Source organism: Odocoileus virginianus, chromosome 7, assembly GCF_023699985.2.
Source record: "Odocoileus virginianus isolate 20LAN1187 ecotype Illinois chromosome 7, Ovbor_1.2, whole genome shotgun sequence".
Classification (NCBI taxonomy): domain Eukaryota; kingdom Metazoa; phylum Chordata; class Mammalia; order Artiodactyla; family Cervidae; genus Odocoileus; species Odocoileus virginianus.
Genome location: NC_069680.1, coordinates 79788120 through 79814406, shown reverse-complemented (window position 1 = coordinate 79814406; position 26287 = coordinate 79788120). Strand labels below are relative to the sequence as shown.

The window sequence follows — 26287 nt, the reverse complement described above, 5'->3', positions numbered from 1 at the left end:
TTTGTCATGACTGGGTTGTTGGGAGGGGATGTCCTTCTGACATCTAGTGGGAGAGGGCAAGGATGCTGCTAACAACCCTACAAAGCACAGGCCTGCCCCCACAGCAAAGAATTATCTGGTCCAGACTGCCAATAGTATCTTTTTGAACTATGGTTTACTCTGGATGTATGTCCAAGAGTGGAATTGTGAATCATGTGGTAGCTCTGTTTTTAATTTTTTGAGGAACCTCCATACGATTGCCCACAGTGACTGCACCAGTTTATGTTCCCCTTTCTCCACACCTTTGCAGCATTTGTTATTGTAGACTTTTTGGTGATGACCATTCTGACTGATGTCAGTCAGTGGCTGACTTTGTTTTTCTGGGCTCCAAAATCACTGCAGATGGTGATTGCAGCCATGAAATGAAAAGACGCTTACTCCTTGGAAGGAAAGTTATGACCAACCTAGACAGCATATTAAAAAGCAGAGACATTACTTTGCCAACAAAGGTCCATCTAGTCAAGGCTATGGTTTTTCCAGTGGTCAGGTATGGATGTGAGAGTTGGACTATAAAGAAAGATGAGTGCTGAAGAATTGATGTTTTTGAACTGGAGAAGACTCTTGAGAGTCCCTTGGACTGCAAGGAGATCCAACCAGTCGATCCTAAAGGAGATCAGTCCTGAGTGTTCATTGGAAGGACTGATATTGAAGTTGAAACTCGAATACTCTGGCCACCTGATGCAAAGAGCTGACTCATTTGAAAAGATCCTGATGTTGGGAAAGATTGAGGGCAGGAAGAGAAGGGGACGACAGAGGATTAGATGGTTAGATGGCATCACCGACTCAATGGACATGGGTTTGGGTGGACTTTGGGAGTTGGTGATAGGGAGGCCTGGCATGCTGTGGTTCATGGGGTCGCAAAGAGTCAGACATGACTGAGCGACTGAACTGAACTGATTCTTATTAATGTGAGGTAGTACCTCATCATAGGTATTTTGATTTGCAAATTTTGATATCCGTTTCTCTAATAATTAGCTATGTTCGGCATCTTTTTGTATGCCTTTTGACCATCTGTATGTCTTCTTCAGATCTTTTGCCCATTTTTGATTGTGAGTTACCCAGTTCTTAATCCAGGGCAGCTTCTTTTCTGCAGTTCATTTTTCTCTCTGATGTTATCTGGCTGATGGAGAAAGGACAAGTAAGGTCTTCATCTTTAATCCTCTTCTGTCTGCCAGGCGCTGGCTCTGGGCACTGAGGATACATAAGGGCCAGTAGAGGACCCAGCTCCTCGCAAGGTTCAGTGTCTTTGAGAGGCTTTGGTGGAAGTGGAAGAAAGGCGTGAGGAGGCAGGGAAAGTCTAGGACAGCAGGATTCCAGGAAGATTGAAAAGCAGGGAAAGAGTTCATTTTTAGGGCTTGGAGCACTACCTGGGAAGCCCTGTTAAAAGGAAGGCAAAACTAGATAGGTTGTAGGTCTTACCTAAATATTTGGGGGTATTTGTTTTAAATACCTCTCTAGATAGTAGGTCAGTCTTTTTTTGTTCTTCCTGGGATCTGTTTCTTTCTACTGTATCTGCTTCCTCGTTTTCCCTTTGAAGGTACTAAAGCAGACCCATCGTCTGCTCTTTCCAGGGACTGATAGGTGCACTAAGAATGTCCTTCTCTGGAGAAGGATATGGCAGCCCGCTTCAGCGCTCTTGCTGGGAAGCCCCGTGGACGGAGGAGCCCGGTGGGCTGCAGCCCCCGGGGTCACAGGAGAGGCGGATACAGCTGAGCACACAGGGGCAGGAGCGCTGGGGTTTCGTCAGTGTCGCGTCCCCGGGCAGTCAGCCTGGCTCTGCTGCTGCCTCTGGCTGGCCTGACCCATCGGCTGTGCTGTTCTCAGTAGTGTCTGAAAACAGTGCCTTAGAAAAAGTAACTTATGAACCTTCTCCCTGCAATTTTGTCTACACCAATCCCTTGCATGGCAGACTGCCTCTTCATACTTGGCTCCAAGGTCAAGTCTCAGCAATCAGAAATTCTCAACTAATGGAGGAATATTCAACTTCCCCTTTTCTGGGCAGCCTCTGCTGTCACCCCTCCACTGACACACACCCCGCCCCCAAATCCCACTTGTGGAGATTTTTTCTCTCTCCTTTGTGCTTCCCCAGGGCTCCTCCTGGCCGTCCGTCCGTCCAGGCACTGAGCATCTGTGTCCACCCCACCTCCTTCTCCCACCCTTGGCCATCAACTCCAAGCAAAACTCATTTTCACATCCCCTGACCCAGAAGCAACTATGCTGTTCCTGGCCAAGTTATGACCATCAGATGAACTTGAGAAACAAAAGCGAAATGCTGATGGGAAAATGCAGCCCTCTTTTCCTCACAAGGTTGCCTCTCAGTGTTGACTTCATGTCTGAAATCCTCTCCATTTCCCCCTTAATCCCAAGTGCCTAGCATCCACGTTCTGCCTCAAGTGTGAGTTCTGCCTGGGGCACAGCCTCCATTCTTTCAGGTGAGGAGTGAACTGGGAGACATTCCAAGGTGACCTCTCGTCTCCCAGCAGCTCAGTGCTGTCCCCTGCGCTTCATCCCCTGCCTGCATTTCTGCCCTCAGACCTGCTGCTTCTCCCTGGGCTCTGGATGTCCTCACACTTGCCTTCAGCTTGTGTTCACACATTACGTACAGTAGAGAAGCCACTCCGAGGATTTCTGAACAAAGTCGTAAAGCCCAGATGCCTCTTGTCATGTGTTTTCCCGTTCTCATCCTTTTTCTTCCTGACTTGTCAGTGCTTGTCTGATGGTGGCACGTGCCTCTCTTTCACCACTTCCAGTTTGAACTCTGGCAGCAGAATGGCCCCTGCTGTATTCCCTGTCCCATGTTAAGCTGGGTCAGTCATTTGAAACCTTTAAGCTGCCTCTGAAGTTGGTCTCATTCCTTCTCTGCTTCTTGTTAGGCTGCATCTTCACAGAATCTGGGTGTCTTTGATCCTTTTTCTTGCTTTCTTATAGTATCAGCCTTGATAAATAAATCAAAAATTATTTTACATTCATCTTATTTCTCCCTAAGTTTCTGATAATCATGCTGAGGCTGAGCAGTGGATTTATTAATGAAGCCTCTACCTACTGATGGCTGTCTAACTTTCCTACAGCTTAAGAATAAGCCTAGTAAATTGTAAAATCCGAGAAGATATTTACTTCTCCCTCTTGGCCCTTAGATTTGCAGTATTGTCACCAAAGTTTCTTCTAACTCAGCCTGAGAAGGTTTACGTCACCCATCAGTGGTTCTCACCTGAGCTGTATGCTAGGATCACTCAGAGTCTCTTTAAGTACTGTTACTTAGGTCTCATTTCAGGATTCTGATTTAACTGGTCTCGAGTGAGGTTCGGGAACAGGCATTAGTATTAGGAAACAGAAATCCCTCCGGGTTGCTCAGATGTGCCAGCAGAGTTGAGAGCCCTCTGGATCTGTAAAGCCCTCAAGCCTTGAGGCTCAGTAGCATGTTTGTGTCACCACCTTGGCTGAGGAGCAGGACAGAGGGAATCTTGGAGAATCTAGCTTGATATGCTTATGGCGAAGGCCTGTCCTTTGCAACTCTGTGCATTCTGAGATTTGCTTGTTTATTCAACAGATGGTAGTTGCTTTCTGTTAATGTGGCAGGTAGCATACTAGGTGTTGGGAGAACAATTTGAAAAGGCCTCATTCTTATGGAGCTGATGGTTGTTGCTTCAGTTCTGACCTAGTGATGGATTCATGACTCAGATGAAAGAAATGACCAGGACCTACCAACCCAACTTCCCTTGTGGCTCAGCTGGTAAAGAATCCACCTGCAATGCAGGAGACTTGGGTTTGATCTCTGGGTTGGGAAGATCCCCTGAAGAAGGGAGAGGCTACCCAGTCCAGTATTCTGGCCTGGAGAATTCCATGGACTGTATAGTCCATGGAATCGCAAAGAGTTGTAGGTGACTGAGCAACTTTCACTTCACTTCACCAACCCAACTAGGTCACTGTGAAATAATAACAGCACTGGTAGTCTCAAACCCCTGTTCCTTTTCGGTTAATGAGCTTAGCTGGGCCATTAGCCTAGAACCTAGACCTCTGTTTGGCCCTCTGGTGAACAGATAACTGAAGCCCAAGATGAAAAGGTAGCCCTAGGTGACCTGCTCCTGACCACTTTCTTTTGGGCCCACATGTTGATTTTAACCTTAACTTTATCACTAACCGAAGGGAGAGGTAAGAAGTTGTTGAAGACATTCAGTTAAGGAAGATGAGAGTCTGCCACCTTCCCTAAAGCCTGGAGCAGTGGGGCTACAGAGCCCCCTCCTTTGGTCCTTTCCCTAGGCCCCATGATCTGCTAAGTCACATCCCAGCAGGAGGTGAATTCTAACCTGAGCAGCCACAGGAACAGGGAGAGATTAGAGACCAACAGGACCAGTTGTGAAAGAACACCAAAGTAGGCGAGCAGTCAGAAGCCTAGATCTGAGCGAGTGTTTTGAACGTTCCCCCCACTATGCGTTGCCTGTCAAGAAGCAGTCGTCTTCTGATTTCATGGCGGTAGTCACTGTCCGCAGTGATTTTGGAGCCCAAGAAGAGGAAATCTGTCACTACTTCCACCTTTTCCCCTTCTTTTGCCATGCAGTAACGGGACTGGTTGCCATGATCTTAGTTTTTTTTTAATATTTAGTCTTAAGCCGACTCTTTCACTTTTCTCCTTCACTTTCATCAAAAGGCTCTTTAGTTCCTCTTCACTTTCTGCCATTAGAGTGGTATTGTCTGCATATCTGAGGTTGTTGATGTTTCTCCTGCCTGTCTTGATTCCAGCTTGTAACTCGTCCAGCCCAGCACTCCTCTTGATGTGCTCAGCTTACAGGTTAAACAAACAGGGTGACAGTAGTCAGCCCTGTCGTGCTCCTTTCTCCATCTTGAACCAGTCAGTTGTTCCATACAGGGACAAACCTAGACAGTGTCTTGAAAAGCAGAGACATTACTCTGCCAACAAAGGCCCATATAGTTAAGGCTATGGTCTTCCCAGTGGTCACATACAGTGTGAGTGCTGGACTGTAAAGATGGCAGAACACCAAAGAATTGATGCCTTCAAACTGTGGTGCTGGAGAAGACTCGTAAAAGTCCTTGGACAGAAAGATCAAACCTGTCAATCTTAAGGGAGATCAACTGTGAATATTCCAACAGAAAGACTGATGCTAAAGCTGAAGCTCCAGTATTTTGGTCATCTGATGTAAACAGATGACTGTTTGGAAAAGTCCTTGATGCTGGGAAAGATTGAGGGCTGAAGGAGAAGAGGGCATCAGAGGATGAGATGGTTGGACGGCTCACCGATACAATGAACATGAACTTGGGCAGACTCCAGGAGATGGTGAGGGACAGGGAGGCCTGGTGTGCTGCAGTCCACGGGGTTGCAGTCAGACATGAATGAGCAACTGAATAACAGCAACAATACCATGCCTTTCTCTGGAAGATAGGGCCTCACTCAATGTCCTTGAACTGCATAGAGTATCCTCCTCACCCCCTCTCCCTGTGGGCCCCTGGAGAGCTCCCCTTAGAGGTGAAGATATGTGTGATCAGGAACTGATACTTGACCACTCAGCACTCACATCCGGTCAAGGGATCCTGCCTCCAAGTACTTAGCTTGGAAGACTCAGCACTTCATTCAGTGGTATTCGCCATTTTTTCAAAAACATTTTGCATATTTACTCAGAATTGTATGTTACTTCTTGTTTTGGAACTTCTGTAGTGCTAGCAAGTGTTCATTTTTTCTTTAGAGCAAATCTGGTTTTTTCTGCAACCAGAAATCATTCAGCATGTAATTCATTGAATAAGCCTTGCATTGAAATTGTAAATTTGACCTGAAGACAGTTTCCCTGACAAAGTTCAGAAATACTCTGAATCACAGGTACATTCATCCATTCAGCAGAAACATTGAGCACATCCTCTGGCAGGCACTGCTCTAGGCTCTGGGGGTACAGCAAGACTGATTCTAGTCCAATTAATCATATATAATAAAATAAGTAAGAAAACAATAAACAAGATGCCAAATAAATATATTGGGTTGACTAGAAAGTTCATTCAGGTTTTTCTGTTACATGGGAAATAATTTCTAGGAGGAGAGATGCTATGAAGAGGGGTAGAGGAGGCAGAAAAGGCGGTGGTGGAACTGGTTTAGAGATCGTGATTAAGGAAGGCTTCTCTGAAAAGGGGACGTTTGTGCAGAGGCCTGCGTGCTGTGCTGTGAATCACAAAGCCAGGTCAGTGTGTTCAGGCAGTGGCAGCAACGGATAGGAAGGCCGTGAGGGAAGACAAGCTTGGTGGGTCTCAGCAACACCAAAGGAGTGGTGTGGGGAGAGCGGAGTAGATGAGGGGGAGACGTTTTCATCAGCACAACAGCTACACTGCTTCTGTAAAAATAAAATCTTAAAACGAGGTGTGGGACCTGATTCTGAGGGAGATAGGAAACAGTGGGGGGTTGGGCCTTGCTGGAGTCAGTGCTTGGCTTCCTAGGGTCACTGTTTTGAAATATATTAGCTAATGCTGTGATGGGTGGGGTTGGAGGTGGGTAATAAATGCACGTCTTTGAGTCTATATAGATTTACTATAGGAAGGTCCAAGAAAGCCTGGGTGACAGTGCAGGCAGGTCCAGAGAGGAGGGACACTAATTTTGTAATTTATTTGAATTCTTATCACTTGTGTCTTTTTAAGAAACCTATTTATTAATATACCATATGTGTGTATATTTGATTTTTGTGAGATTTGATTTTTACATATGTGAGATTTGATTTTTACAGAAGCATTATAGCTGTTGTGTGGATGAAAACATAAAGGGACTTGAAACCAATTCCTCCTCGATGAGATAATTTGATAAATGTTTAAAGGCTGCTTGGCATTTGGATTTCTATAAAATCCAAGCATTGGTACTTAAGTGCTTTTGACAAATGAATGGTCCTTCCATTTTCATAGATAACACCTCATTTTTCTATTTCAAATTACATCTTTTACCCCTTCCCCAGGCAACAGAAACAGATACCAAAATCAGAGTGTGCACCCGGGCCTACCATCTCCTTGTGAAAAAACTGGGCTTCAATCCAAATGACATCATCTTTGACCCTAATATCCTCACCATTGGTACTGGGATGGAAGAACATAACTTGTATGCTGTTAATTTTATCAATGCAACAAAAGTCATTAAAGTAAGTATGAACATTTTTCTCCTTTCTACCCAAGACATTGCTTAGGTTTATCACATGGCTTCAGTGAATAACTTGAGCTCACATATATATTTATTGGCAAGGAATATTGACATTCTTATTCTTGTAGCAAATTAGTTTTCTGAAATTCAGGGGCTTTTAAAATTTTTTTCTATGTTATTTTATATTGTGATGTAAAACACACACACACACTGGGGGATATATAAAAGATACAGGGTTTGATAAATGATTATGAGGCATATATATAATAGCTTCCACTTGGGACCTGAAATAGAAAATGGAAAGTGCCCCTGTGTCTCTTCCTTTCTGATTATACCCTCATTCTGAGTTTTATGGTACTACTTGTTGCTCTTCTATATAATTTTAATGCTTCTATATACACCGTCAGTCCGAGTTATCCTGGGTTTTTTATTTGCAAATTCACCTACTCACTGAAATTTATTTGTGGGCTTCCCTGATGGCTCAGTGGTAAAGAATTTGCCTGCCAGTGCAGGAGACACAGGTTTGATCACTGATCCAGGAAGATTCCACACGCTGGTGAGCAGCAAAGCCGGTGCACCACAGCTGTAGATCCTATGGTCTGGAGCCCAGGAGCTGCAGCTATTAAGCCCATGTACTGCAACTCCTGAAGCCCGTACACCCTAGAGCCCGTGCTCAGCGACAAGACAGGCCGCCACAGTGAGAAGCTCATGCACTGCAATGAAGAGTAGCCTCCGTTCAACTAGAGAATGCCCGAGCAGCAACAGAGACCCAGCACAGCCAGAAATTTAATAAGTAAAATTATTTAAAAAAAAAATTATTTGTGACTCCAAAATCAATATTGACGGTTCTTCTGCAGTCATTCACGGGCACGCACACGTGCAGAGTGGTGAAAACTCTGAGTGCCTGACCCCTGTGATCCAGATGAGTCATCAGAAGCACGCCCTGCACCCTTGGGTTCAGCCCTCATTCTGTAAACAGGCACCCTTTTCATGGTCTGTTTAGTACATTTTTCACGTTTTTGAGCTTTTTTTTTTTTTTTTTTTTTTGCTGATTGAGTTCTCTATTTGAATGGCCTGTGCATTGTGCCGAGGTGCTGTCCTGTGTCCCTGCGTGCACAAAGGCTGTGATGTGCTTCATGGAGAAAACAGAAACGTAGAAAACAGGGTTATATGCTGATCAGTGATGACGGTTTTGTGATCAGAGTTTCACAAACCTAACCCTGCATTTCCTGTGCGAGCAGTGGTTTTCAGCATCCCCCAGTTCAGTGTTTGCAGGGACTTCATGGAACGTAAGGACCACAAATAGCGAGAATTTACTGTAGAAATAGTATAGTTAGTTTTGCACATTTTTGAACTTCATGTTAATTTAAACAGAATCTTAAGATCCTTATGCCTTTTTCCTTACCCAGTCTCACTTTAAAGATCCACCTGTGTTGTAGTTGTGCTTTGTTCATTGTTCAGTTTTTTTGTTCAATTTACTAATGTATAATATTCCATCATTTACCTCTGAGATAATTAACTGTTCTGTGGTTGACATATGCTTGGTTTGTTTCCAGTTTGGGCAAGTTATGAGCAAAACTGTGTGTATACATTTCTTGTATATATCTCTTCATGAGCTTCCTTGTAGCATATATCCAGAAGTGGAAGGGTTGAGTTCCAGTAGTAGATAAAGGCAGCTGTCGCTCCAAAAATGCTTGAACTAGTTTGTACCCTATCTAACAGGGATTAAGAATTCCTGTTTTACATGCGAACTAATGCTTCATATGTCATAAGGTGTGGTGGGGACCTCAGTTTCCTTTTGTCCTTTTAAAATTAGTCAAGTTTATAGTGAACTAGGGAGTTTGTTCATTTAGGCTATAGAAGCCTTCTAGTAGCTCATGCTTTCAGTGAATAACCAGCTTCTCTCTGTCCTCTCTGGTTTTCCTTTTGTTATCTGTCACTTTCTTTTTCTGTTATTTATCCAACAGATGTGTGTGTGTGTGTGTGTGTGTATGTATTTAGCTGCATCATACGGGATCTTAGTTCCCCACCCAGGGATTGAACCCCTGCCTCCTGCAGTGGAAGCTCAGTGTTTGAACCGCTGGACCACCAGGGAAGTCCCTGTTCAGCAAATACTTTATGTCACACTCACCACGTGTTGTAGCCACAGCACAGTTGCTGTAGAAGTACACAGAGATAAGGCAGAAGTTTTCTTTTTCCTCAGGGAGGTTATAGTAGGAAAAACAATGAAGCACTGCTTTCGTGTCTCCCTGATATGCAAGTTGTGGTTTGTGTCTAGGTACAAGAAGCTCTGAATTACTTTGGACTTTTTATATTTTTTTACTTTCCATTCTTACTTTAAAAAGCTTAAGGAACAGGATTGTTGCTTTTGGCACACTAGGGAAATCTTTTCATATTTAAATTTTTTCCAGGAAACACTGCCTGGAGCCAAAGTCAGCGGTGGTCTGTCCAACTTGTCCTTCTCCTTCCGAGGGATGGAGGCCATTCGGGAGGCGATGCACGGGGTCTTCCTGTACCATGCAATCAAGGTAGAGTGGGGGGCCCTGTTTGCCCTGGACACCAGCCTTTACTTAGGGCCAGCGTTTGCAGACCGTGGCCCACAAGCTCACCTGGTCTGCTGCCGTTTCTCTGTGAATAAAGCTGTATTAGAACAAAGCCACTCGCTCGCACTTGCATTCTGTCTATGACTGCTTTTCTGCTGAGTTGAGTGCTTGTGACAGAGGCAGTGGCCTACGGTATTTTTTTATCTGGTCCTTCACAGAAAGAGTCACTGATCCCTGGTTTAGAGTATCGCTGGAAATCCTTATTTTTCTTTTTATTGCCCTTAGTTTGGTATGGACATGGGAATAGTGAATGCTGGAAGCCTTCCTGTATATGATGACATCCACAAGGAGCTTCTCCAGCTCTGTGAGGACCTCATCTGGAACAGAGACCCTGAGGCCACCGAGAAGCTCTTACGCTACGCCCAGGTAGGGAGAGAGGTTCTGATGGTTGGCTTTTCCTTTTTTTCTTTGAATCTGTCTTCAACATACAGTTACCAGTCCTTCATTGTAGAATGGAAGAAAGGATACCACCATGTCTTTGGATCACTGAAGGTTTATACAGAGAGTTCCAGAGAAGGTATTTTCATTAGGGCGAGGAAGGAGAAACAAGTCTTAAATATCTGTTTCAGTACTCTTAATTTGTATTTCTGTAAGTTTATTTTGAAATGTAAAATTTATTTTTCTCATACTGAAGTAACACATATTAATTTTTAAAAATTTATAAAATAAGGGTAAGCAAAAGAAGAAATAGAAATTATTCATAATCCTACTACCTACTACATTAACCACTGTTAAGGTTTTATTATAGCCTTCTATTCATGGTTTTGGTTTTATTTTTCTGAAACAAAACGTGCTAATAAGTATGTTCACACGTGTACATGCACACACATAGTCATGTACATTTTTATAAAAATTAATTTTTCTTGATGCTTTTTTGGTAACCTGTTTGTTTATCAGTATACTGGGAGAATCTTTTCATTTTATTAGGTACTTTTCTATCTCATACTATGAATTGACTATTTTGGATTTTCTTGTGTGGCCATGTGGTTACCTGGAACCCATTGTTATATCTTTACATTTTTATATATACCTGTTTGTTGGGATCTAGTCCAAGTCTACATACAGTTCAAGGCTTGAGGTCTGCACACTTTTGATCTATAGACATAAGAATAATTATAGTTTATCCAAAAATCAGTTCCTTGTTTCCACTTATTATGTATTGGGCAGTCCTAGGTATATTAAGTATCTATCATGGGTGTTGCTTTCTAGAATTCAGTTTAAGGAAAGATGAAATCTTTTTTCAAGAAAACTTACTTTATAATTTGTTTCAGAAAGCGATGGCAAAGGAAGACATTTTTCTTAGAGAGCATGCCAGGAAGGTGGCAGAATGCCTTTGTGTATGTTGCCACCCGGGTTAATGTTCTCTAGGTTAAAATATGAATTTAACTTTGGCAGAACTGCTGACTTTTCCTATTCCTTTGAAGAGTACTAAAATGTTCTGGAAAAAGAATAGGACAGTTTAGGGTTAATTGCATCCTTGATTTGTCCATGTCACACATGGCAAGATTTTGATTTCTGAAACCACCTATGTTAGCCTTAGGTTCACTCAACAAAGATGAGTTCAGACTCAGTGCCAGTGAGCACATGACGCTCCTCTCAGTTCCTTAGGACGTTTATAATTTCTTACATGGACGCAGAACAGAATGTCCTGGATCTTGACTGTTGAAAATGTAAACAAGTTCTTCTTCTCAGTTCATTACATAAGAAACAGTGGCTAGATTTCCTTCCCTATTTCCATGATTGGGTCTACTCAGATAGACAAAGTGCTGAGCCATTTCTTTGGACACTAGGATACAAGTATGAAACAATATCCAGCTTTTTTTCTTAGCCTGCCTTCCACTTGGCAGGAGATTGTTCATTAATTGCCAACTAAGACGGGGTTCTACTGAAGACCAGAGGGGCATCATAGCTTCTACTCAAGCATTCTTAGTTAACCCATAAAGCGATGCGCTTTCTCATCTTCTTCTCCACTGTCCAGATGAGTCAGCTCTCACTTAGGAAAGATAGGGCTCCTTATTTGTGAAACTATTCTCATTTAAGATTTTGCTGGTTTTGTATTTTACAGCAGTCATTCTTTTCGGTCTACATTCACTTCCAGTATTTGTTTATAAGTTTTTGTTTCTTTATATCTTGCTAAACTGCCAAGAGGTTTTGCTCCTAAGGGACAGCTGAAGAGTAAGAGGGAAAATCTTCATAGCAATTTCAAGGCTTCATCAACCCATCATATAAAAAATTGCCTCCCTGTTTATGTAACCACAGGACTTATTACAAACCACTGACCCCGTCTGTCAAGTAGGTTAACTGTCTACATTCAAGGTGACTTCTGTTGCTGTTAAGGAATTAATAACCAAAACAAGTATGTTTTCATCACTGCCAGGATTCGCCAGCTCTTTAACCATTCCTCAGGGCACACCTTTTGCAAACAGAGCATGAAAAGCAGGAATATTGTGAGGCAAATAAGGGTTGAGGAATTTTTTTCTTTATGAGAGAATGATTCTCTCTTTTCATTGTGAAATAATAAGGTCTACACTCAAGTTTCATCTGACAGATTATTCAATACTGTTGTTGAAAAGGGTAGGAAGAGTCTCATCTCTGACCTTCCTAAACTCTGTTGGGCTTTATTGAAAAATAATAGCCTCGGTACGGGGTAGGCTGACCTGTGGTGACTAAATTGTCCTGGGTAAGAAGTTCCAGGTAACGTGAGACCATGTAACTCATGTGGAGTTTGTTCATTGGGCAGTACTGTTTGGGTGTTAACAGAGACAGTCTCTGGGTGTGATGGCTCTTGAATGGCCTTGGATTGTAGAATACACATGTCCCCAACTTACGATGATATGCAAGCAGTAAGCATTCAGCAGAAACTGTACTTTGAATTTTGATCTTTCCCAGGGCAGGCAATATGCAGTACCATCCTCTCTTGTGATGCTGGACAAAGGCAGCGAACCGCAGCTTCTGTTCAGCCGCCATCATGAGGGAAACAACCACTGACAACCACTCTGAACCCACACTGCCATTCTGTTTTTACTCTTGGGACAGTATTCAATAAATCACATGAGATAGTCAACATTTTATTATTAAAAAAAAGCTTAGTGTTAGATGATTTTGCTGAAATAATAGGCTAATGTCAGTGTTCTGCTCACATGTAAGGTAGGTGAGGGGCTAAGCTATGATGTTTGGAGGGTTATGTATGTAAGTGCATTTTCAGCTTAGAATCTTCAACAGATGATGGGTTTATCAGATGTAAGTGTTCTTGATGCTTTTCTAGAAAAAAGATCCTCTCTGTTCCTTATCTGGCCTTGGTTTTCTCATTGTCAGTGGGTGCTCACACTCCCCTTTGGTTTTTGCTTGAGCAATTTCCTCCCTTGATGCTGGTCTAGTTTGATATCAGAAATAAAACACATGTCCTCATGAGGCACATTGCTAATTGGGAGCTACTCTTGAGCAGTAGAAGCAGCTGAAGGAGCAGCCAGTTGAGCAGTTGAGTGGCCACTGTGCTTGGAAACTTTCTATTTGATGACCTTCCTCCACGTGTCTGGTGTCGGGCTGCTCGGTGTGTGAGACTGCAGCAACTTACGTTTGAATCAGGAGCGCGTCCTGCCGAATAGCTAGTTGGAAAGCAGATGGACTCAGTATGCCGGGTCGTGCTTCTGAAATAGCTGCTCTTAAATGGTGCCATTTAGAATATTGATTTTCTGAAGCACGTCTATCATTTATTAGGTTTGGTAATGAAAGTCTGTACATGGCAAGAAATCCTCAGCCACACACTGCATCCTTGCTTCCCACTGTTCACAGACACACAGCATCGCCCCCTCCCTGCCCCTTTCGTGTGGCACACGGCTGTCTTTCTGTGAACACACCAGGCCTTTTTTCCAAGAGTGTTTGGAACACTCTGCCCTGTTTTTACTTACCAGACTCCATCCCACAGGCAGGAATTGCCTGATTGTGTGGTTAACAGGACAAATGATATTTACATAAATCAAGTGATGAGAATGTGAGCTTTAGAAGGACTCTTTTTTGGGGGGTGGGGAGTGTCACACTGCTCTAGTTTTGTATTTTCTGTTAAATAAATGTCAGGGTATATAATCTATGAAGTTTATAATTTTTAGATCTAAAAACTGAGATATGATCAGCATATATTAGTGTTAGATGTATAGCATAATAATTTGATATCAGTATATATTGTGGAATGCTCATCACAGTAAGTCTGGTTAACATCCATCACCACATTTGTTTCTGTTTTTAGATTCCAAATACAAGTGAGATCATATGGTATTTGTCTTTCTGTCTGACTTATTTCACTTAGCATGTTGCCCTCAAGGCCCACCCATGCTGTTTCAAATGGCAGGATTTCCTTTTTTATGTGGCTGAATAATATTCCGTTATATATATAGTATATCACACTTTTTTAATCCGTTCATTCACTGATGAAACACAGATTGTTTCTGCGTCTTTTTCTATTATAAATAATACTGAAAAAAATTTTAAATTGCCATCTTCTTTAAGGTTTTTCATCATATGATAGCAGCATTAGTCTCTTGACATGTGAGCGTGTCATCAGTTACCACCCCAGCCCTCAATCCTGGAGCTCCTCCCAGTCCCTTCCTTTTCTTCTTTCATGCTGTCCATTAATACTTTTATGTTTGCCCTTTCCTTCTCTTCCTGTTCCTACCACTGTAGTTGAGGCTTTCATCGTGAACTATTAAAACATTCTCCCCTTTCTAGGGTTCTCTTAAAAATACTACTTTGGTGGGAATTCCCTGGTGGTCCAGTGGTTAGGGTTTGGCACTTTCAGTGCAAAGGACCAGGGTTCAATCCCTGGTTGGGGAACTAAAATCCCGCAAGCCATGTGTCTCACTCTCTCTGCAAAAAATTACTACTTGGAATGTTACTCTGAAGCTTCAGAACTTGTCATTCCCCACCTCCACCCTCGCCACAGTTGCCAGAAGGTTAAGTCCAAGCTCCATGGCGTGGATTCCTAGCACTCTGGGGCTTGGCCTCTACTATCCTACACAAACATTGCTCTGGGAAATCGGTTCTCATTCAGCTTTAAATCATTCAGCTAATAGTTACCCAAGTTTTGTTTTCTGCTTTGTGCTTTCTGAACTTAGAGGATGTGACTAATAAGAGAGGCATGCCCCTGTAGACCCTGCAGTGCAGTGAGACGTACACAAGTATGTGGAGGCGTTTGTCATCCAGGGTGGTGGGCAGATGCTGTGATAAGGCATGTACAGGATGCTGTAGACTGCTTAGGAGGGACACGGAACCCAAAGGCAGAGGTGGTCGGGAAAAGCCTCCCAGAAGTGATGGGTTGGGGGTACCTGAGAGCTCAACAGGAGTTAGCCAGGCTAAAGTTTTGGGTTGGGGTACAGTACTGGTATTCTCTGCCAGAGGAGGGGGTCTGCAACTAGCTGGGGCCTGGCCTTCTGGTAGGTGCTAAATAAAAGATTGCTGGATGAGTGGATGTGAAGAAAGGACCAGGGATGAGAGAGATGAGAGCATAAGGAACTGAGAAGTTCAAGGCAGGCTGAGTTCTTCAGGAATGGCAGAACATGAAACTGGGAGAAAATTGGTTCAGGACGTTGTCCAGCATGAAAAGGAGTCAATACAACATTCGGAGAGCACTAGAGAGCTTACAGTGAATCTTCCCGTGGGGGCAGTTTGATCAGGTTTGCGTTTTGGAAAGGCCCCTCTGGCTACAGTGTGGAAGACACATTGGGGACCAGGCTGATGTTGGGCTGTGGGTACCAGTTAGATGCTTGGACTATGAAAGTGAAAGCAGAGTACAGAGAAATATTCAGGCAGTGTAATTACTAGGGCTAGGTAATTAATTGAATGCAAAGACTGGATGGAGAGTCAAGAGTGATACTTAGATTTCAGATTTGGGCAATGAGTGACGTCGGTTGAGATGGAGGAAACAGATGTGCAATTCACCTTCCATCCGAGGATCATCCCTTTGCTGAATCTGTCAGCTTCTTCAAAGTCCCTCTTCAGCACTCCAGTTTGTGATGATCACTCTGTCCTCAAAATTCCTAGCCTTGTCTGTGTCATCTTCTCATTCAGCACTTGGCACAGGCTTTCTCTTGTAGCTTACCTTTCTCTGTATTTCTGTCTACCTTATGATACGGCAAAGTCCTTGAGAGCACGGTCTGTGTCTTGTACCTCACAGTGTGCCCACCTCTAAGATGATTTCTGACTTGCCTTTGTTATAGACTCTTCACATATCTGGATATGATGGTTCTATGTGAGAACTTTAAAAACTCATCAGATATGAGGTTTAGCTTTTCTTACTGTCCTGGAAATCTTTGGTCCCAAGATGCTATCTTTTAGGAAAGAAGGAAAGGAAAAAAAAAATTAAGTCTCACTCTGTCTCTCTACTGAACATTCAAATCCTAGTGAGGATTATTTTATAATTATAGAAATACTGAATCACTATACTGTGTGTCAGGAACTAAAATTATAAGTCGATTATGCTTAAAAAAAAAAAACTCATAGGAAAAGAGATCAGATTTGTAGTTACCAGATGCAGGGGGTGACAGGAGGGAAAATTGGATGAAGGGAATTCCTCATAAGATGCATAATTACTAGGGATGTAATGTATAATGTGATAAATATAATTGACATGTGTGTATAATATATATGACAGATATTAGAATAACTCAGGAGTTCTCATCACAAGAAAAAAAATGTTTTTTCTATTTTATTTTCTACCTATATGAGATGATGGATATCAATTCAATCGTGCAGTCATATATGACTCTTTGTGACCCCATGACTGCAGCACACCAGGCCTCCCTGTCCATCACCAACTCCCGGAGTTTACTCAAACTCATGTCCATTGAGTCGGTGATGCCATCCAGCCATCTCATCCTCTGTCATCCCCTTCTCCTCCCACCTTCAATTTTTCCCAGCATCAGTGTCTTTTCAGATGAATCAATTCTTTATATCAGGTGGACAAAATATTGGAGTTTCAGCTTCAACATCAATCCTTCCAATGAACACGCAGGACTGATCTCCTTTAGGATGGACTGGTTGGATCTCCTTGCAGTCCAAGGGACTCTAAAGAGTCTTCTCCAACACCACAGTTCAAACACATCAATTCTTCATCACTCAGCTTTCTTTATAGTCCAAATCTCACATCCATACAGGACTACTGGAAAAACCATAGCTTTAAGTAGACAGACCTTTGTTGGCAAAGTAATGTCTCTGCTTTTTAATATGCTGTCTAAGTTGGTCATAACTTTATTTCCAAGGAGCAAGTGTTTTTTAATTTCAGGGCCACAGTCACCATCTGCAGTGACTTTGGAGCCCCCCAAAAATAAAGTCTGTTACTCTTTCCACTGTTTCCACATCTATTTGCCATGAAGTGATGGGACCAGATGCCATGATCTTAGTTTTCTGAATGTTGAGTTTTAAGCCAACTTTTTCATTCTTCTCTTTCACTTTCATCAAGAGGCTCTTTTGTTCTTCACTTTCTGCCATAAGTATGGTGTCATCTGCATATCTGAGGTTATTGATGTTTCTCCCAGCAATCCTGATTCCAGCTTGTGCTTTATCCAGTCCAGCATTTCTCATGATGTACTCTGCATATAAGTTAAATAAGCAGGGTGACAATATACAGCCTTGACACATTCCTTTCCCAATTTGGAACCGGCCAGTTGTTCCATGTCCAGTTCTAACTGTTCGTTCTTAGACCTGCATACAGATTTCTCAGGAGGTAGGTAAGGCGGTCTGGTATTCCCATCTCTTTAAGAATTTTCCACAGTTTGTTGTGATCCATACTGTCAAAGGCTTTGGTGTAGTTAACAAAGCAGAAATAGATGTTTTTCTGGAACTCTCTTGCTTTTTTGATGATCCAATGGATGTTGGCAATTGGATCTCTGGTTCCTCTGCCTTTTTTTAAATCCAACTTGAACATCTGGAAGTTCATAGTTCACATACTATTGAAGCCTGACTTGGAGAATCTTAAGCATTACTTTGCTAGCGTGTGGGATAAGTGCAATTGTGCAGTAGTTTGAGCATTCTTTGGCACCGCTTTTTTTGGGATTGGAAGAAAAACTGACCTTTTGCAGTCCTGTGGCCACTGCTGAGTTTTCCAAATTTGCTGGCATATTGAGTCCGGCGCTTTCACAGCATCATCTTTTAGGATTTGAAATAGCTCAACTGGAATTCCATCACTTCCACTAGTTTTGTTCGTAGTGATGCTTCCTAAGGCCCACTTACTTCGCATTCCAAGATGTCTGGCTCTAGGTGAGTGATCACACCACCATGATTATCTGGGTCATGAAAATCTTTTTTGTATAGTTCTTCTGTGTATTCTTGCCACCTCTTCTTAATATCTTCTGCTTCTGTTAGGTCCATACCATTTCTGTCCTTTGTTGTGCCCATCTTTGCATGAAATGTTCCCTTGGTATCTCTAATTTTCTTGAAGAGATCTCTAGTTTTCCCCGTTCTTTTGTTTTCCTCTGTTTCTTTATAGTGATCACTGAGGAAGGCTTTTTTATCTCTTCTTGCTATTCTTTGGAACTCTGCATTCAAATAGGTATATTTTTCCTTTTCTCCTTTGCCTTTTGCTTCTCTTCTTTTCTCATTTATTTGTAACACCTCCTCAGACAACCATTTTGCCTTTTTACATTTCTTTTTCTTGGGGATGGTCTTGATCCTTGCCTCCTGTACAGTGTCACAAACCTCCATCCATAGTTCTTCAGGCACTCTGTCTATCAGATCTAATCCGTTGAATCTATTTGTCACTTCCACTATATAATCCTAAGGGATTTGATACAGGTCATACCTGAATGGTCTAGTGGTTTTCCCTACTTTCTTCAATTTAAGACTGAATTTGGCAATAAGGAGTTCATGATCTGAGCCACAGTCAGCTCCTGGTCTGGATTTTCCTCACTGTATACAGCTTCTCCATCTTTGGCTGCAAAGAATATAACCAATATGATTTTGGTATTGACCATCTGGTGATGTCCATGTGTAGAGTCTTCTCTTGTGTTGTTGGAAGAGGTTGTTTGCTATGACCAGTGCGTTCTCTTGGCAGAAGTCTATTAGCCTTTGCCCTGGTTCATTCTGTACTCCAAGGCCAAATTTGCCTGTTATTCCAGGTGTCTCTTGACTTCCTACTTTTGCATTCCAGCCCCATATAATGAAAAGGACATCTTTTTTGGATGTTAGTTCTAAAAGGTCTTGTAGGTCTTCATAGAACCATTCAACTTCAGCTTCTTCAGCACTGCTGGTCAGGGCATAGACTTGGATTACTGAAATAGTGAGTGATTTGCCTTGGAAATGAACAGAGATCATTCTGTCGCTTTTGAGATTGCATCCAAGTACTGCATTTTGGACTCTTTTGTTGACTGTGATGGCTACTCCATTTCTTCTAAGGGATTCCTGCCCACAGTAGTAGATATAATGGTCATCTGAGTGAGTTAGTTCAGTTGCTTAGTCGTGTCCGACTTTTTGCGACCCCATGAATCACAGCACACCAGTCCTCGCTGTCCATCACCAACTCCTGGAGTCTACCCAAACCCATGTCTGTTGAGTCGGTGATGCCATCCAGTCATCCCCGTCCCCTTTTCCTCCTACCCCCAATCCTTCCCAGCGTTAGAGTCTTTTCCAATGAGTCAACTCTTCGCCTGAGGTGGCTAAAGTATTGAAGTTTCAGCTTCAACATCAGCCCTTCCAATGAACACCCAGGACTGCAAGAAGATCCAACCAGTCCATCTTATAGGATATCATTCCTGGGTATTCATGTGAGTTAAATTCACCCATTCCAGTCCATTTTAGTTCACTGATCCCTAAAATGTCGATGTTCACTCTTGCCATCTCCTGTTTGACCACTTCCAATTTGCCTTGATTCATGGACCTAACTATTCCAGGTTCCTATGCAGTATTGCTCTTTACAGCTTGGACTTCACTTCCATCACCAGTCATATCCACAACTGAATGTTGTTTTTGCTTTGACTCCGTCTCTTCACTCTTTCTGGAGTTATTTCAACACTGATCTCCAGTAGCATATTGGGCACCTACCGATCTGGGGAGTTCATCTTTCAGTGTCCTGTCTTTTTGCTTTTTCATACTGATGGATATACATTAAACTTACTGTAGTAATCATTTCATTTGTACATAAATCAGCTCTTTATGCTGTACACCTGAAATTTGTACATCACTTTATGTCAATTATATTTCAATAAAACTGGAAGGAAGAAAATTTTTAAATAAAAATTCAAAACCTATAAGATTTCTCTTTTCCTCTCTCTTTGAAGTGAAGTGAAGTCACTCAGTCATGTCCAACTCTTTGCATTTCCATGGACTGCAGCCTACCAGGCTCCTTCGTCCATGGGATTTTCCAGGCAAGAGTACTGGAGTGGGTTGCCATTTCCCTTTCTCCTTACCGCAAGCATTTTCCAAAGATTTTATTCATGCTGACACTCTACTAGGGTCTTGAAACATAAGAGAAGAATAAGACATCGTTTTTTTCTGCCAAGTAGCTGAGTAAGTGACCTGTTGTACCATCTCTCTATTCACATTTCAATCCAGACTCAGGGCAAAGGAGGGAAGAAAGTCATCCAGACTGATGAGTGGAGGAACGGCCCTATTGAAGAACGCCTTGAGTACGCTCTTGTGAAGGTGAGTGTGGGCTGGAGGCTGGCTGCTGGTCCTGGTGGCTGATGGCCCAGCTGGAGGAGCGGTGCTGGCAGCAGCTGACCAAGGAGATTCGTGGACTGCTCCTGAGAGATTTGCCCTCCGTCCTGCCCCCGTGTCTAGTACGTTTGGCAGTATCTGGAGATGTTGCTGGTTGTTCTGACTGGAGTGGGAGGTTTTTACTGGCATCCAGTGACCAGGGATACTGGTAAACATTCTACAGTGCACAGGAGAGGCCTGCACCACCAAGAATGGTTCAGTGCAGACTGCCAGTAGTGCCAACGGTGAGGGTGCTATTTTCGACCATGTGGCTGTCACCTGATCAACAAGTGAGTTCTGGCTCTTCTGCTGTATTTAAGAGTTTTAGTCCAGATAGGTAGTCTCTTGACTTCAGTTTCCTCATTCCTGAGTCTGAAAATTTCAGGGTTGGGGGGGGGGTTTGATCTCTAGAATTTAACTTTTGATTTCTTGGAACTTTTGAGATTCACCTACTTCAGGTTGTGGAGCTAGTCACCCACCTCTTTGGATCCTTGACCTGGGGACACTGGAGGATTTAGGGCTTGATCAGTGAAGGTTGTGTCCTCCCTGTCACATTACAGTGGGAAAACACAGTGATTTCACAGGAGATATTTGTTTATATGTAATCTGTTAAATCACTAGGATAAAAAGTGTATTTTATTATGAATTTGAACTTATTAGTACTCCTGTCACTAATTTTTCACTTTGTATCAATAAAATGCTTTATGTCAATAAAGCCATCACTTTACACATTTAATTCTCAAAATAACCATATGAGGTTGGTATTGTATGATTATTAAATGAGGAAACTGATGCTTAATAAGTTGTCTGAATTAGTGATAAGAGCCAGGATTTGAACCCATGCAGTCTGATTCCAAAACCCACACTCTTAACTATTTATTTGTTGTTGGGTGTTTGAACTTAAGCCAATTTTTCCTGTGAATTTTCCCTGATTTTTTGTTTTTCTGTAGGGCATTGAAAAATATATTATTGAAGATACTGAGGAAGCCAGGTTAAACCAGGAAAAATATCCCCGACCTCTGAATATAATTGAAGGGCCGCTGATGAATGGCATGAAGATTGTTGGTGATCTTTTTGGAGCGGGAAAAATGTTTCTACCTCAGGTTGGCAAGTGGTGGGGAAAAAGTTTCACAATTGAAGGAAAGAGCCTTTATCTTTTAATAAATAGTAAATTTGAGTCTGTTTCTCTGGTTTTAATTTTGATAAGAGCCCAGGGGCATTGAGGTGTGATTCTGTTCATTCTTTCTCTGAATGCACTTTTAGGCATAGTCTGAAAAGTCCATCTAGGGTGATGTGGAAGTTAGAGGTCACCTGGACATTCCCAGCATTAGTCTTCATGTTCTGGGCTTCTGTACCACCTCTTACCCCAGCACAAGTCTCTCCCCCCACCCTCCAAATTAAAATAAAACCCAAGATTACTGTAAAGTTAATCTTGTTAAGGTTTGATTTGACCAGCCAGTGTTCATCCTTAAGGATGAATATTTTGAAAAGATCATTACCATTTTAAATAATGATATACATTAAATGTTTCAAGTAAAACCAGTAGTCTTAATCTTATTTTGATTTACAACTGTTACTGACCACATTGATTAACATCGATACTTTTTGAGACTTCTGGGTTCAGGTCTGTGAGGCATACAAAAAACGAAAAGTCCCTGTTCTTTTTTTTTTTTTGACTTTTTAAAATCAAAGTATAATTGATTTTTAAAATTCATTCTATATTTAATTATTCATTGTCTATTCCCCATTTTCCTTCATAGCATTTATCTTTTCTTATAGATTTACTGTTTTATAATTCACATGCAGTAAAATGCGCATGTTTAAAGGATGCAGTTTGATAAGTTTAACATGTCTGTACCTGGGAAACCATCACCACACTCAGGGAACATTCAGTTGTCCTGCGTTAGTCTCCCCAAATCTGGGACAGTCCCACAGCCTTTGTTTTTCATGATGTCAACTTATTGTTTTAACTTCTTATGTTTGAATAAACTTTAGACTTACAGACAAGTTGCAGATGGCGTTTAAGTGATCATGTATCACCCTCAACATATTCCCCTCATGTTAACCTTTTCACCTGATCATAGTGTAGTTATCAGAACCAGGAAATTAACACTGATATAATCATGTTAACTAATGACCTTATTCACATTTCACCAGCGTTTCTGCTACTCTTCTCTTTGTGTTCCACAATCCCACACTGCCTTTATCTTGAACAGTTCCTGAGTTTTTTCTGATGACCTTGACTTTTAACAGTATTGTACAGTTTGATAAATGATAGGCCTTCTCTCAGTTTGAATTTTACTGATGTTTTCTCTTTTTTGGCAAGAATAACACAGAGTAATGCTGTGCCCTTCTCATATCAGGAGGCCCATCATGTTGCTATGTCTCATTACTGGTGAGGTTAACTCTGATCATTTTGTTAAGAGTGTCTGCTACGTTTCTCCACTGTAAATTTTTTTGTAGGGAGAAGCTTTGAGACTGTACAAATACCCTGTTTTGTCATCCTGCCTCTCATGCGTTTTAGCATACATTCATGAATTTTATGAAAGTCTGTGTTCTTCTTTGTCTGTTTAACAAATTTGACATATTACATTTTGTAAATTTGGGGGATACAGTGATACATATTTTAATATGATTGCCGTTGAAATAATATTTATCACACTATATCATTATAGTACATTGTTGTCTATTCATTATACTGTGTGTTAGATCCCTGTGGCTTATTTACTTGTTACAAGTTTGTACCCTTAAATGTCATCAGACTTATCCTCCCATCCCTATCCCGTGGTAACCACAGTTTCACTCTCTATTTTGTTTTGTTTTTTCTTTCCAGTTTGACTTTTTTTAGGTTCTGCATATAAGTGAGATCATCCAGTACTTGTCTTTCTCTTTCTGATTTATCTTGCTTAGTATAATGTTCTCAAGATCCATCTGTGGTTTTTTGCACATGGCCGGATATCCTCTCTTATCATGGCTGAATGATACTCCATTCTGTATATATACCACATCTTTTTTATCCATTCATCTGTTGATGGGCATTTGGGTTATTCCATGTCTTGGCTGTTATAAATAATGCTGTGATAAACCTTTTGAAATCCTATTTTCATTTCCTGCGGATTTATACTGAGAAGTGGAATTGCTTGATCATGTGGTAGACCTATTTTTAATTTTTCAAAGAACCTCCATATTGTTTTCTGTTCCCACCAACAGTGTATAAGAGTTCCCTTTTCACCACATCCTCACCAGCACCTGTTGGTTTTTGTTTTCTTGATGGTGACCATTCGAACATATGAAAGTGAAAGTTGCTCAGTTGTGTCTGACTCTTTGTGACCCCATGGACTATACAGTCCCTGGAATTCTTCAGGCCAGAATACTGGAATGGGTGGCCTTACCCTTCTCTAGGGGATCTTCCCAACCCAGGAATCGAACCCAGGTCCTCCCACATTGCGGGCGGATTCTTTACCAGCTGAGCCACCAGGGGAGCCCAAGAATACTGGAGTGGGCAGCCTATCCCTTCTCCAGGGGATCTTCCCGACCCAGGAATTGAACTGGGGTCTCCTGCATTGCAGACACATTCTTTACCTACTGAGCTATCAGGGAAGCCCTGAGCTATCATGTGTGAATGGGTATCTTAGTGTGATTTGTATTTCCCTGATGATTAGTGATGTTGAGCATCTTTTCATGTGCCTATTGGTCATTTTGATAACCTTTTTGGAAGAATATCTTTTTAGTTCTTCTGCTCATTTTTTAATCAGATTATTTGGGGTTTTGTTATAAAGTTGCATTAGTTCTTTATATATTTTGGATATTAATCCCTTATCCAATTTATGTTTACAAAATTGTTCACTAATTCTATAGACTTTAAGGCTCTTTTTTCCTTTTGCATAAGCCTTAACTATAAGTGAATTGTGACACTGGGGATTGAGAAGAGAAGGCTGAGGAGGGGCTTTTGGAGGAGAAGCTTGACACTTGGAGGATATGAAGAACTTCAGGAAATGATAAGAGGACCTTCTAGGTGGAGGAAAAATAACATGCAGAAGTTCAGAGGACAGAAACTGCAGCATTTGATTTCCAGCCTTGTTTTTCTTCTTCTGTACCTGACTGATTAATTTTCCTCATGGTGAGCTCATTCCTCACCCACCCACTGTCAAAAATGGACTCAAGTGTGGCTGACCTGAGGTCAAAACATGCATGATAATTTGTGCTAAAATTTCACAAGCAGCCGTGTGTAATCATCCAAGTGTTTTGGTAAAGATGCCTGACTCTGTGTATTTTACTCAGGTTATAAAGTCAGCTCGGGTCATGAAGAAGGCCGTGGGTCACCTTATTCCCTTCATGGAGAAAGAGAGAGAAGAAACCAAAGTGCTTACTGGCAAAATAGAAGATGAGGCAAGTCATTTTGTTGGGGCCTGGGGACCTTGTGAGGAATTGGCTCTGGATACTCTTACCGGGCTGCGGGGTAGGGACCTAAGCCATTGGGCTTGACTGTGTCATTGAAGATGAAGCAGAGAAGTGAAACGGCTTTTTTACCAAGTATCAGAATACCCTGGGATTTTCTATAGAGCGTGGCTTTGTGAAATGTTTAATAGAAACATTATTTTACAAACAAAGCCGTGATTTCAAGACAAAACCAGTTCATTCATTCAAACATCTACCAACTGTTTACAGAGCTCTTATCACGTGCCAGGTAGTGTGACTCTGTAGCTGAAAAAGATCAGTCCCTGCCCTTGAGATACTGTTTGGGTTTGGAAAAGCTCTTACCTGAATACTCTCCGTGTGCTGGTCATGTTCTTGGCACCACTGCTGGATTCAGTTCCCGTCTTGGCTGCGCCACTGCAGCAAACCATTAAGCTTTTGACCTTGTTTAGCTCCCTGTGAAGCTCAGTCAGCTTTGGCCCCTGAGATTCTGAATTCTTAAGTCTGTCTGTGTTTGTGCATGGCTCTGACGGTAGTGTTCTAAAACTCCCCCTTGCCTTGCATGTCTTTTTCTTTTCTTTTTCTTTTTTTGAGGGAGGAGATGATGACGGAACAATAGTGTTGAAGAAGATAATCTGAGCCCCCCTGCCCTGGGCTATTGTGGTCCTTCCCACTCTGATGGGACACGTGCTGTTCACCAGAGCCTCCCTCTCCTTTTACTGCTCACATTTACTAAACATTTATCAGATAGATTTGGGGGTTACAAATACGATCTTCAGTGATGGGGCTGTTTTGTATTTGAACTTAAACTGTTTTTGAGATGATGGAGCACATGATCTGGGTTGAAGCCCCCTCAGTGAACCATCTGGGGGGTTGCTGAGGCTTACAGCCTTCTTTGCACAGAGCACAAGGCTTGGGTTCCGGGTCCATCTTTGAGGGTTGCCTTGGTTGTATTGAATTGCTTTCTGTGTCAACACCTGTCTGGCTCCAGAGAACCAGGTGACCCTAGCAATGCTGAGCTGTTTGACTTCCTCTCCAGGACCCTTACCATGGCACCATCGTGCTGGCTACTGTTAAAGGTGACGTACACGACATAGGCAAGAACATCGTTGGAGTGGTTCTTGGCTGCAATAATTTCAGGTAAATTAGGACCCACCTTTCTTACCTGAGCCCCTTTCTTATTTAAAGTAAAAGCATTAAAAGGTGATTTGTCTTTGGGCGGGGAGGGCAGGGTAGAACTGTGGATGTTAGAGGTTGTTTTTCTTTTTATTCACATGTTTCTGAATTCTCTGCATTAAGCATACCTTTTCAAATGAAGTAATTTAGTAATTATTTAATGGTGTACATTCAGTAAGGACAAAAAGAATAGAAAAGAGTATTTGAGCAGGGTCAAACCACCCAGAGGCTTCTGGGGAATTGACATCAGGCCAGA

At 42.1% G+C, this 26287-nt stretch overlaps 1 protein-coding gene across 4 annotated transcripts in view; it reads left to right on the top strand.

The window, feature by feature from the left end:
- The window catches only part of MTR (5-methyltetrahydrofolate-homocysteine methyltransferase), a 121898-nt gene that overhangs the window by 59265 nt on the left and 36346 nt on the right, over positions 1 to 26287 (top strand). For all 4 annotated transcript variants that reach the window (XM_070471034.1, XM_070471033.1, XM_070471035.1 and 1 more), the window contains exons 16-22: positions 6978 to 7157; positions 9568 to 9684; positions 9985 to 10125; positions 20296 to 20385; positions 21390 to 21542; positions 24721 to 24828; positions 25895 to 25995. In XM_070471034.1, coding sequence (XP_070327135.1) covers positions 6978 to 7157; positions 9568 to 9684; positions 9985 to 10125; positions 20296 to 20385; positions 21390 to 21542; positions 24721 to 24828; positions 25895 to 25995 — 890 coding nt within the window. The remainder of the gene's footprint in view (positions 1 to 6977; positions 7158 to 9567; positions 9685 to 9984; positions 10126 to 20295; positions 20386 to 21389; positions 21543 to 24720; positions 24829 to 25894; positions 25996 to 26287) is intronic.